Genomic DNA, 13,510 nt, shown 5'->3' with positions numbered 1-13,510 from the left:
CCAAAGCAATAACATAAATATTTTCTTACCAAGGAATTAGGTGGCCCTTACGTTGTAGGATTACAAACTTTTACAGAAGAGTAATTAAAATATCACCTTTTCAGCCAGCTACATGGTGAGAAATGTTGTAAAAAGGGAAATGGGAGTGCAGAGAAGTTAAAGAGGAGAGAAGATGGGATAATGAGATGATTGAGTGGGATGGAATCATGAGGGTGAATAAGGCTAGGGCGGGGTCAGTGGAGGAAGAGGTGGCAAGTCGGAGCATGTTTAGGTGTGAAAGAAAGAATTCGCATTGGCAAGAGAAACAGACCTGTAATGTTATCCTATTTTTCACAAGAAGCCCAATCTTAATGTCCATCAGGTTGAGGTCCTTCTCTAGCTGCTGATTGGAGCGGATTTTGGTAACAACTTCCTCCCTTGTTCTTGTAACTTCCAGCTCTTCCTCAAAGTCCAAGGCACTCTGATCCAGCAGGTGAACAAATTTACGTACAACATTCAGTGGGGGCTCCTCTGCACTGACTAGAGAGGAAAAACGAACACACGACCAGAAAGTAAGCTGGTTTCATACCAAAGTAGCGATCGCAAAAAAATTAGTTTATTTTCCCTCCACTCCTTCTGCCTTTTCCCCTTGAAGGCAGCAATTTACCCTGGGCACTCCTGCACAAAACTTCAATCAGGACTACAGTACTACTGAAGAGATGCTGTCCTGACTGATACACATACTCCACAGTGATGGGCACTAAAAGTCTAGCCTAGAAATACTGGCTAATTGTGGAGCTTTAAAAATGACCTGCTCAGACCAGTTCATTTAGATTTAATCAGGAAAACCTTGGGGGGTTCATCTGGCTCTGTATCGTATCACATAAGTTCTTAATAAAAATATCATAATTCAAAGGACTATTGAACGATCAAACCACAATAAGTAATACCATACCACAGTAAGCTAACTACTTTAAAATTTTACTACACTTCGAAAATATCTATAAACACACAACTTGCAAAGCTTCGGTGGCATAATAGCCTTGATATCAAACTCATGATTCTGAAAATAGGACTTCTAATCAAGACGAAATGAGATCAAATCATGGCAGCTCAGTTTAAAATGATCTGTAAATAAATGCCAGTGCCAGGAAGTGATCATAGAGTTGCTGGATTTCATAAATCCACAGCTCATTACCCTATGTTATGTTGTCAGTGTGGAGCCATTGAAGCTTAGCTCTACAGTGGGCAACTGATGTCTGAGCCGGGAGTGACAGGTGCCATGGAGAGGAAATTGCAGGCGATGGTGTTCCGATATTCACAGGGTTAGGAGGAGCTGCCAAAGAAGCTTTGGCAAGCTGTTGTAAAGGATTTTATTTTTGACACAGCGCACCAATTTGTGAAGGGAGTGGGTGTGTTTATCTTTGTGGAAGGAATGCCAGCCAAACAGACTACTTTGTCCCAGATACCATTGAGCTTCATGAGCGTTGTTGCAGCTTTACCCATTCAAGAAAGTGGGGAGTATTTCCAACACCATTCCTATCTTGTACTTGGTAGAGAATCTCTGGTGAGTCCGTTGACATAACATATGAGGCCTCCGACCTTCTCTAGCTACCACAACATTAAGGTCTGTCTGGTTGGGCATCCGGTCAGTGGTGAGTGCTAGGGTATTAACAATGGCAATTAGTTTCTGTAACTGCTGGTCATCATTTCCTGTTAGTCTTGAGGTAGGAATGTCACCTGATATTATTAGCCCAGTCCTAGACGATGTTGAAGATATATTGCATGCAGTCAAGAATGCTTGCACCCCTCAGGAATTTATACTTTTCACATTTAATTCTGTTATTCATCAATCATCCAATTGAGAGCACTCGGGAGTGATGACGATACAGTTCATTCCAGTCAGAAGTAATGAAAACAAGAACTCTGACTCCTCCACTCTTACCCGAGCAACGTGGGAGCTGTTTAGTAATTAAATGTACTTGTACGAAAGACTGGTTCCAGTTAAATTAATGCATTCAGAACAGTTTGCACTAACTTGTTTTTAAAGTCATGCCATTTGCCAACATAACCAGCTTCTAGGCAGAAAACACGCCACAAATTATCTTAACTGGTCCTGGGTACCATGAAAGACATTTACATCAAACATTTTCTATGAAATTAAGGAAGTTTTCTGCCCTCCTAAATCTTTCAACATTTGTATTGTAACTTATTTTAAAACAATACCTTACAAAAAAGAAATCAGACTCATGGTAATGCAAAGAATCAATTTTCAAAAATCTTTGATAATTGCTGAATTATCCATACAACAGCTGAGCAAATAACAGGAGGATTCTGCCTAACCAATCACTTTACTTGAAGGAAGTCGATCCTCCATCAAATCCTAAGGCAAGAATGGTAAACTTCACCCATACCCTCCTTCCCATGTTAGTTCAAAGCCTTACTTTCCCCTACTGTGCCTATACTGTTAGTGCACTCAAGTACAAATATGCGTTTCCAGTTACACTCGAGTTATCATTATCCATATTGGTATCCTGAACTTCAGCCTTGCCTTCTTTTCTTTTTCAGAATCTCTCCTCTTGCGAATTGTCCCACAACCATGTACTTGCAAGTCTTCTCTACAGACGTATTAATGAGACTTGCAAGGACATGGGTCCCAGTGCTTTTTAGGTAATGGCTACCCTGACAGTAAACTCTGCTTTTCCCTAGTACTGATTTCAGTATCCCATGAATCAAAACCTTCTCCTACCACAACAATTTCTGATGCAGGAATTTAACTCTGCTCTTATCTATCTTCTACTATTTTGCTTGTGGCTCAGGTAGTAATCTAGAGATTACTGGTTTGAGGTTCTGCTTTCTAATATAACCCCGGCTGCTCATCTGCCATACTGTAACCTCTTTTTCAGTCCTAGCTATGTAGTAAGTACCAACATGCACCACAATAACTGGTTCCTTCTCCTCTCATTCAAAGCTCCCCTCCAGCCCCGAGATGCAGTCCCTAACTTTGGCACCATAGAATAATAGCCTTCAGGGTTTGTGTTCTTGTGAGCACAGAACTGTACATATTCCCCTAACTATACTGTCCTCTATTACAACTACATTCCATTTTTATCTGAAGCAACACTGTATTTCAACTCTGTTCAAGCAGGATGGCTTTCTTAAACAAGCAGGTCTCTCCTCAATTCCTGATGTCTTCACAACTTCGCAAACTAACAGTGTTGGCATGAACTTACTTTTTGAAATTTCTCTGCACTGCTTACTACAATAGCTTCCTTTAGTAACTTTTCCTTTCTAACCTTCTTCAGAGGTGCATTACAGTAACAGGATGTAACTGTCCTGTAAAAATTCATTTGCATATAAAACATCTTTATGTGCATCAGGTTTCTCAAGTCTGATACTGTAAATGTTCCCAGTGCTTCTACAGCCTTTACATAAACCTTCTCTCCATCTAGCCATAAGTTACAGCAAAAGGGTGGTCATTCAGCTCATCATATCTGCTGCAGCTGAGCAAACCTGCCCCCTCCTCATTCCAATCTCGCTTACCAACATCTAGTCCTAGCAGGTCACAGCACCTCAAATGCAAATAAAGGATCCTTCTAAATGAGTTGTCAGTTTCCACCTCAACCATTAAACCAGTCTCTGACCATCCTCTGGGTGAAAATGATTTTCTTTAAGTCACTCTAATCCTTCTTCTAAATCACCAGAAATCTCAATCCCTTTGTAACTGATCTCTCTGTTGGGGAATGAGGTCTTCATTATCCACTCCACCAAAGCCCCTCGTTATTTTTGTACGCATTAATTAAGCCACCCCTTGGCTTTTTCTGTTTCAAGGAAAACTACTCTAGACTATCCAATCTTACCTCAATGCTGCAATTTTCAACCTCCGACATTTCTGTAAATCGTCTTAATCTTCTAAGTCTCATTCTACATTGCTCCCTACAATCAGTTCCACAACTCCTAAGAAACATCCCATCAACAGCTTTTCAAACTAACTTTTGGGGCTTCATTGCTAACAGACAGATAGGGGCAGTCATTTTTATTCCAGGCCTGTACATAATGACTAGCCAGTTTAACCATGTTAATTTCTGTCAGACTATTGATTAGGTGATTCCCCAATTTCTATTCTTGTTCCATGCATTAATTAGCTTTTGCATGCAAAAGCAATTAGACGAGATTAACCGAGATTCCTAAAAGAGTTCTGAAGTATGATTATTCCAAGCATTTCTCCTGTTGTTCTCAAACTATTGCAGAACCCCTAGCATATCCCTGAGAAAAATCATTCCACTGAACGTGTTTTTCCATAAACTAAACTTGTAACACTAACTTAATCATTTCAATTTGATTCATTTACATATTCGAAACATACGCCTTATTTCTGAAGCAGCATTCAGTCATTCTTTACCCTAAAAGGCTGTGAATGGTGGGATGTTTGGAGCTTTCAAGACAATCTTCTGGCAATAAAGAAAAATCAAAGTTACACGGGGCAATGGCAGCTAAATGAAGTTAAGGAGCAGATATCTTGGTATCTTTGCAGCCAAGATGGCTCCATAAGCGGCAAATACTAAACTTTCTGCTGTAATCATGTGAGTACTTATGACAATCAAGTAAACTCATTCATTCATTAAGAAAATTCATGATCTAATGGAAGGATGGAACAGCCTCAAAGTACGAATTTGCTCCTGAGATGCTGCTTGGCCTGCTGTGTTCATCCAGCCTCACATTTTGTTATCTACGAATTTGCTGCCTGTTTTCCTTACACTCCAAAGTAATTTCAGCTCAAGGAAGTAATGAGGGAGTCAAGGATGTGGAAAGGAGGGAAGAAGCATCTAAAAAGAGCAATAACGACACCTGTTACCTCTCTTTTTAAAACTCAGACAGCTCATAAAATCAGACTTTTCAAGCAAAAAATAAGTTGAACGGCAATAAACAGGCACTGATCAGAATGGACCAAAGTGCCCATTTCCTAATTCAGTCTTTGAATTCTTCAGTTGAAGAATTACAACTCAGAACTGTTGATATACATAAGTGCCCCATTATAATAATTCTGCTTCCACTATGCATAATGAGATTGACTGAAGTTGGCACAGTTATAATAGTGTCTGGGGTCACTCGCAGTTCAGCTGAATGGAATCCCGATTTCCAACTGTCAGACATTAATTCCGGATGCAGCCTTCAGTCCATTTGCTCTCTGCATGTCGGAATAAGTGGGGCAGAAACAGAGCATTCTGCAAAGTGTTATAAACTCATACTGGCAGAGGGTTCGTCCAAGTAGGGGTACCAGCCCAACCTCATCCACAAGCTCATAAATGGCCTGACAAATGAGATTGTAAAGAGGGGAAAAAAAAACAACAGGAAGATAGTGAAACAAATTACAGCTGAGATTGGGATTCACAAATTGAAGAATCATCTCAATTACAGTAAGTGAAATATTGAAATACTCACTCAGGGTTTTGTAGTCATCTTTAGCTTTATTTGCTCTTAGGAATGCCTGGATTTTAATTATTTCTTTTGTCTAAGAGAAGCAAAAATATAATTTAATTGCGAGTACTCAGTTTTAAACTAAGGAACGCAGAAAAACAACTTCTTCGGATTCAAGTTTAACGTTATTAATTCATTAAATATATCAAAACTTCTATTCTAATTATGTTATTACTGTGAACAGTAAGAACATTCCTCCCCCTCCCCCCCATTATGGGAAGTATCAGCTTCGGGCCTCATTTTCATGGCTTTTGATTTCCCTTTCAACCCATGTTCTTGCTTCAGGATAACCAATTCCATCATGTGACCTTTGAGAAAACAATAATTTCTTTGACTCTGGTAAGGTTGGGGTGTTGGTTGAACACTCGTATCCACTCGGGGAAAGGATTTTCCCGCTCTACCAGCTGCCTGGCAAATTCAAGGTCTGAAAATACCAGTCATTTTACCAATCCCATTCCTGGCACTAGCCATTTTGGCCTGAACGGATTCCATGCCAGCTGGAGCTACCCAGCCCCACGGTGCAGGTAGGTTCCTCGAGAGCCTTAAGGGCATTGAAAGTTTCCTCCCAGCCAGGCTAGGTATGGGGGAAACCGAAGACAGAGCACCACAGAGGAAACACAGGGAAGTTTACTGTAAAGTGAACGTGGTCCAGTTCAGGTTTTAATTTCATGAAGTGACAATTAGAACGAGAGCAAACAAAGACAGTTTCACAAAACTGAAATCCTCATTTGCAGGTCAGACTGGCGAACATCATGAAAAAAACATTTACCTGCCACATCTGATTAAGCTACTAAAGGTGGACATAACTCACATGATCTTTGAAGTACTGGCATCTTGCATGATATGCTTTTCTGGTTTTCCACATCTTCACAAAAGACTGGATCTATTGAAACAGGTACCAAAGGGCCTCTTAAAAATATGGTGAATAGATAACTGCCTGCTCCTCAAATCAAACTGCAGTTACAGGTGGCTTCCATGATTTACTAATTTATAAAAAAATATGGCTGCCTTTAGAATTGCCACACAGCACAGAGAAATCAAAATTATACCAAGTGTAAAATTACCTTAACGACAGCTGCGACATTGTTTTGCAGGACCATTAGCCTGTCCTTGTAAGCCTTTCTTTGTTTATATCCTTTCCAAGACGACTACACAAAACAAAGTATCAAGATGATTAAACCAGTTTCTCCCACAAACTAGTCAATTTCCCTCCCCCAGTTACCAATCTGTCCAACGAATACACCCCTGGGAAAATTTCTAACGGGTTGCTAGAGAACATCGGAATTTAAAATGAAAACGAAAGAGACGCTCTATTGTCAAAGAAATGTCATAATAATTCAGCACGTGTGAAGAGTTATGTTAAGAAATGAATCAGAATAATGTTATAGTCGGAAAGCTGACATTTCGGGTCAGGACCGTTCTTCAGAAATCTTCAGATTCTTACTATCTCATGTTAGAACACAGAACATAGAACGGTACAGCACAGAACAGCCCTTCAGCCCACAATGTTGTGCCGACCATTGATCCTCATATATGCACCCTCAAATTTCTGTGACCATATGCATGTCCAGCAGTCTCTTAAATGACCCCAATGACCTTGCTTCCACAACTGCTGCTGGCAACGCATTCCATGCTCTCACAACTCTCTGTGTAAAGAACCCGCCTCTGACATCCCCTCTATACTTTCCTCCAACCAGCTTAAAACTATGACCCCTCGTGTTAGCCATTTCTGCCCTGGGAAATAGTCTCTGGCTATCAACTCTATCTATGCCTCTCATTATCTTGTATACCTCAATTAGGTCCCCTCTCCTCCTCCTTTTCTCCAATGAAAAGAGACCGAGCTCAGTCAACCTCTCTTCATAAGATAAGCCCTCCAGTCCAGGCAGCATCCTGGTAAACCTCCTCTGAACCCTCTCCAAAGCATCCACATCTTTCCTAAAATAGGGCGCCCAGAACTGGACGCAGTATTCCAAGTGCGATCTAACCAAAGTTTTATAGAGCTGCAACAAGATCTCACGACTCTTAAACTCAATCCCCCTGTTAATGAAAGCCAAAACACCATAGGCTTTCTTAACAACCCTGTCCACTTGGGTGGCCATTTTAAGGGATCTATGTATCTGCACACCAAGATCCCTCTGTTCCTCCACACTGTCAAGAATCCTATCCTTAATCCTGTACTCAGCTTTCAAATTCGACCTTCCAAAATGCATCACCTCGCATTTATCCAGGTTGAACTCCATCTGCCACCTCTCAGCCCATCTCTGCATCCTGTCAATGTCCCGCTGCAGCCTACAACAGCCCTCTATACTGTCAATGACATCTCCGACCTTTGTGTCATCTGCAAACTTGCTGACCCATCCTTCAATCCCCTCATCCAAGTCATTAATAAAAATTACAAACAGTAGAGGCCCAAGGACAGAGCCCCGTGGAACCCCACTCACCACTGACTTCCAGGCAGAATATTTTCCTTCTACTACCACTTGCTGTCTTCTGTTGGCCAGCCAATTCTGTATCCCATTCCTCCTGACCTTCTGAATGAGCCTACCATGGGGAACCTTATCAAATGCCTTGTTATGTTATAGCAGTTTATTTTTCTGCATCTATCTTAAGATGCCCAGGAACAGGAATTTCCAACACACCTGTAATCGGATGACAGAAGGTTCCTGCTTGTGGAGGTAGTTCAATCGTTCTTTGTAAGCTTTTCTTACAAGGTAACCTCGAGCTCGTGCCTGCAGACAGATAATCTGACTCTCCTTCGCTAACCAGAGTTGCTCACGGTGGTAATCGGCTGTGACTTGGCCAGTGGTATCCTTAGGAAAAACCAAGAAATCGGCATCTTCAGAAGTGGCAAGCGAATACACTTGGGATGCTAAAACCACTGCAGTCCATCAACCCATCAAATGTAATGTGTCTGTGAATGCAGAGTTTGTTCACACTTTGAACAATTTCTCCTTTAACGCCTCTCACTGTCCCCAGTAAAAGGTGCTGTTATGGGTCCCAATTATGTCTTTTCTTAAAAAAAAAATGCGGTATACGTGGAACATTTCTTGTATAAATTGTTATTCGGCTCGGTCTCACATCTCATTTCCATTGTTGCTACCTGCTATAATCTAGAATTAGAAGCATTAATCAATTTTGGTTCCAATTTTTCACCTGGTGTCTCTCTTAGCTATCCCTTCCATTCTTTAACTTCTCTGGGTTGATTCCTGGGGAAAAGTTGCACATTAATATCCTTTGCAAACCCCGAGTTTCCGACAGTTACCTTGACCACATTTCATTCCATTCTCCCAGGTTCTCCATCTCTGTCACATCTGTTCCAAGAGATGCCACCTTCCATGGGCTATTTGACAATTCTTCCTTTTTCCTCAACACAGGATTCTGGCTCAATGTGCTCATTTGTATCCAACCCACTTCCTGCACTTCTGCCTTCACCTTTCACATACATTCCAGCTCACCAGCCATGAAAAGATCACCTTTTGCCAATTGTTATCTCCAGCATGATGCTGCAACCAAATACAACTTCCATTTCTCTCCCTCGTCAGTATTCCACGGTGACTGTTGCCTCTGCACCACACTGTTCCACTCTTCTATCACTGGTAACCACCCCTCCTTCCAATTATGGAAGGTCCAACATCTGTCCCTTACCTCATCCATTCTCACTATTCAATATCTCATCACATCTTTCAGAGATTTGCTTGTACCTCTTTCAAGTTCAGACTAATGTATTCACTGCTCACAATGTGATGCACTGGCGATGCCAAATGCTGGCCGTATTATTTGTGAAGAACACTACACTATTTCCTGCTTTGGGACTTCTTGGCATTCAGGACTCAACAGAATTCAAAAAGTTCTGACAACGATCTGAACATAAGAACTAGAACCAGGAAGAGCCAACTCAGCCCCTCAAGCCTGCTTCAGCATTTAATACAATCATACCTGATCTCATCTCAGGCTCAACTCTAACTTATTCACGCCCACACATTCCACAAAGAGAGTTCCACAGATTCACAACCCTTTGAGGGAAGTTCCTCCTCCTCCTCATCTGCATCTTGAATCTGCCATTTCTCAAACGAAAGTTATGAGATTTCTTGTTCTGGATTGTCCCACAAGGGGAATCATTCACTCTGCATTGACTTTGTCAATCCCCTTTAGCATCTTATATACCTCAATTAAATCTCCTCTCATTCTTCCAAACTCCAGCAAGCACAGGCCTCGACCGCTCAATTGATCCTCATAAACAAACCTTCTTGTGAATCTTCTCTGAACTACCTTCAATGCAATTAAATCCCTCCTCAAGTCAGGGGGCCAAAACTAAATGTGCCACTCCACAATCTCTGACCTCCATTTTAATAACACTGCCTCCCCCACCGAAATGTCCTGTTTGGGTTTGCTCTCAGTAGAGCTAGTTCTCCTGTTTACACTTTAACACACTCATAATCTATCTTATTTCTTTACTACCAATAGTATTCTGTGCCTTTTGCCCTTATGAACTGTTCCACCTACTTTACCGCTCCCCTTCATCTACTGCATAAATCATAAAAACCAATTACTTTTTCAACCCCTGTCAGTTACAAAGAGGAGTCACACTGGACTCAAAACATTAACAGATGCCGCCAGCACTTTCTGCTTTTATGACACCAAAGGCAAAGGCTTGATTGAAACATTTAAGATCCTGAGGGGTGTTGACAGGTTGGTTGTGGAGCGGATGTTTCCACTTACAGCAGAATCTAGAACGAGGGGTCATTTGTCTAAAATGGAGGTAAATTTTGTGTCTCTCGGAAGGCCGTAAGTTTTTGTAACTTGCTTCCTGAAAAGGCACCAAAAGCAGAGTCTTTGAATATGCTTAAGGCAGAAATGGGCAGATTCTTGTTCAGCCAGGGAGTGAAAACGTATCCAGGTAGACAGGAACAACACAGTGTGGAGCTGGAGGAACACAGCAGACCAGGCAGCAGCACAGGAGCAGGAAAGTTGACATTTTTGGTCAGGACCTTTTTTCTGAAGTAGGATCCCGACCCAAAACTTCAACTTTCCTGCTCCTCTGATGCTGCCTGGCTGGCTGTGTTTCTCCAGCTCCACGCTAAGTCATCTGACTCCAGCATCTTCAGTTCTTGCGAGCCAGCAGGGTAGACAGGAATGTGGATTTGTCATTTCAATAAGACCATGGCTGATCAATTTGTAACCAGAACATGCTGGAGGGGCCACATGGCTCCTTGTTTGTGTGTACGAACTTGAGACCAAGTATACAGCTTGTTGGCCTGGGACTTGACCCTACACTTGAAAGGTTGCGGCTCTGTTAACTGGGAGGTAAAGCAAAGCACTTATTGAAAGCTAAAGAAATAATGGAAGGTACTTGTTTTACAAGGCTTTTTTTTAAAGATTAACATTTGGATCATCCTGTGCTGTAGAGTCCTCTGCCCATGAGTCAGCCACACATTTACTTTCTTGAAGAAAAAGCTAGAGTTCAATTAATTAATATTTTATTTTGGGAGGTTAGATTGTCGGTCTTTAATTCTGCAAATATTTTTCGCTTTATATAAAAAAAGCTAGGAGTAAAATTTAAGGTTTTAGGCAAGAGATGCAAGCACGATACAAGGAAGAACTTCTTTATGCAACATGCGGTAAGGACTTGGAGCTTGCTGCTTCCAACTACAGTGGATAGTAAAGATAAATAATTTTAAGGAGAAATTAGATCAGAACTTGGACAATTACGGAGATACAACAGGAGAATAAGGCTGACTGGGGTGCTCTGCAGGAAGTCTGCATAGCCTCACTTAACCAAATAACATCTTCCTGATACGATGACTTAATGTTGCAGTTTAAGAGGATGGGGCATGGTAAGAAATTGCTTTTGGGAATATTCTTTGAATTTTCTGAAAACGTGAGCATACTGCAAGAGAAACTGCCAGAAATAAGCTACTTCTCTAAAATAAGTGACCTTGCTTTGTATTGTATTTAATTGTATGTGGTTGACAAGGCTGTATAACAAAGAGGCCATAATGTTGGGACTCTCCTCCACTGCCTGATAAATTTCTGCCAAAAACCTCGTAGTAAATCAATCAACTACAACTCTTAATACATTCTGGGAACAATTTTGTTTTTGAAATGTATTTAAGAGTAGAAATATTTAGCCCTCGACATAAAGAAATAGTTAGCAACAGAAAACAACATTACAATGGATTCATGGTTAATGAAACAAATGCCCAAACATAGAAATAAATGATAAACAGTCCGCAATTAGCATTCTGGTACTGGTTCAGTCTGAGGGTCACCACACCTCAGATGAGGGGAGAGGTGGTGAAGGAGAAATCCTTATGATAACTTCAGTCAGTGCGGAATTGAATCCACATTGTTAGCATCACCCTGTATCAGAAACCACTGAGGTAATCACACTCCTCCTCCATATTAACTTGACTGAAATTTTGAAGACAAGATCAGAGTTTAATTTCTAATTATTTATTCAGGACATACTCGTCACCAGGTAGACCATCTTTTGCTGCCTAGCCCAAATTCCATCCTTGAGTAGATGAACGGTCTCCTTGAAACACTGCATCCATGTAGTATTGTGCACTCACATCACTGTTATGAAGGGGGTTCCAAGATGTAGACCGAGCAACAGTGAAAGAACAGTGAGGATGGTGTCTGTGAAACTGCTGACAAATCCGTTGCCCTAGAGGAAAGAGTTGGAAAGGTGCCAAGAAGTTTCATTGAGTTGCTGCATTACACCTTATCCATGGTATACACAGCTTCCACCATAGACCTGTGGGGGAGGAAGTGAATGTTCAAAGTGTCAGGTGGGGTGGCAATCCAGTAGGCTGCTTTGTCCTGAATGGTATCAAACTTCACATACGGCGTTGGAACCACACTTAGTCAGAAAAGTTGGGGGGAGGGATATTCCATCACTCTCCTGAGTTGTGCCTTGTAGATAGTCAACAAGTAATTTGTGTTTGCAGATAACATATGTTGGATGTGTGTTTTAACATGGCACAGCTTAAGTTGAATGCTCATGTGTAAGGTGCACCAGATCGTGTGCTCTTCAATCTTAAGTGCAACAAAGGGATAAAATAGATGGCAAACATTCCAAATTAAAGGTAAACAGTACTTGACAGTGATCACACCCTTAGTCAAATTTCAAAAGATTATGATTTGATACTTCAGTGCTCAGCTAAAAGTGAAAATTCTAGTCATATCTCTTTGGCTGAAGACCACATCAGACGCCAACTACAGACAAGAGAAGTCAGTCTCACCCAAAGTAGCCACAACAAACCAAAATAATACTGACAAATATGTGGCACTAATGGTGAAACTAGGACTTTGGGGAATCAACATGGCAGATTCTGTGTTCCACTGAGGGAGAAACAAACATTCTGAAAATGTTTTCCTCACAGACGTCAGACATGAGAATGAGACAGCTACTAAGCTACCAGTTCCATAAACCATGCTGTCTAAACAAGGCTGAACAACATGTACCCACAGACAGACATTGGCTACATAAAGTATTTCCCCTTACCTCCCTCCACAGTGGGCTTGTGTAATTTAATCCAAAATTACGTGACTAGATGATTACATAAACATACAAGTTAAAAACAAACACGGCTTTCATGGGAAAGAAAGTAGCATTTACATCAACATACAGCACATGGGGAGACAAAAATAAAACTAGAAAATGCAACGACACCAATGTCACGCATTCTTCATTCTGCAAATCCAAATTTCTACCTCACCGTAGTACATTAGACATGTTTCCTTACAAGAACATCAGACTGTGAAACACAAACAGCTTCGTTACTTGATCAGAGTGTCTCCAGGGAGAATGTTTGGTTCATATTATAATTCTGTGAGCTCTCACAAAGGGATACAGACTTTAAAATGTGCCGTCAAACCTCCCTTCTCAATACAGTTAAGATTTTAGTCCAGTATGACTCCCCTTCAGAACTATTAAACTTTATGAATCAGTTACCACACAATAAATCATTTAGAGTTTAATACAGTTTAACTTTCCCCTTTCCTTGCTATTAATTACTGTCAGATGGAAATGCTTTACTAGTTGGATCTC

The 13,510-nt window shown here is 41.1% G+C and overlaps 1 protein-coding gene across 3 annotated transcripts in view; it reads right to left on the bottom strand.

The window, feature by feature from the left end:
• iqgap2 (IQ motif containing GTPase activating protein 2) overlaps window positions 1-13,510 on the bottom strand; it is a 328,015-nt gene that overhangs the window by 80,841 nt on the left and 233,664 nt on the right. For all 3 annotated transcript variants that reach the window (XM_048527158.2, XM_048527159.2, XM_059644808.1), the window contains 5 exons: window positions 8,097-8,267; window positions 6,522-6,605; window positions 6,269-6,340; window positions 5,422-5,491; window positions 311-519 (listed from right to left, as the gene is read on the bottom strand). In XM_048527158.2, the coding sequence (XP_048383115.1) occupies window positions 311-519; window positions 5,422-5,491; window positions 6,269-6,340; window positions 6,522-6,605; window positions 8,097-8,267 (606 nt within the window). The remainder of the gene's footprint in view (window positions 1-310; window positions 520-5,421; window positions 5,492-6,268; window positions 6,341-6,521; window positions 6,606-8,096; window positions 8,268-13,510) is intronic.

The sequence above is a fragment of the Stegostoma tigrinum genome, chromosome 3, assembly GCF_030684315.1.
Source record: "Stegostoma tigrinum isolate sSteTig4 chromosome 3, sSteTig4.hap1, whole genome shotgun sequence".
Classification (NCBI taxonomy): domain Eukaryota; kingdom Metazoa; phylum Chordata; class Chondrichthyes; order Orectolobiformes; family Stegostomatidae; genus Stegostoma; species Stegostoma tigrinum.
The sequence above is the reverse complement of the archived record's forward strand: the minus strand, read 5'-3'. Positions and strand labels throughout refer to the sequence as shown.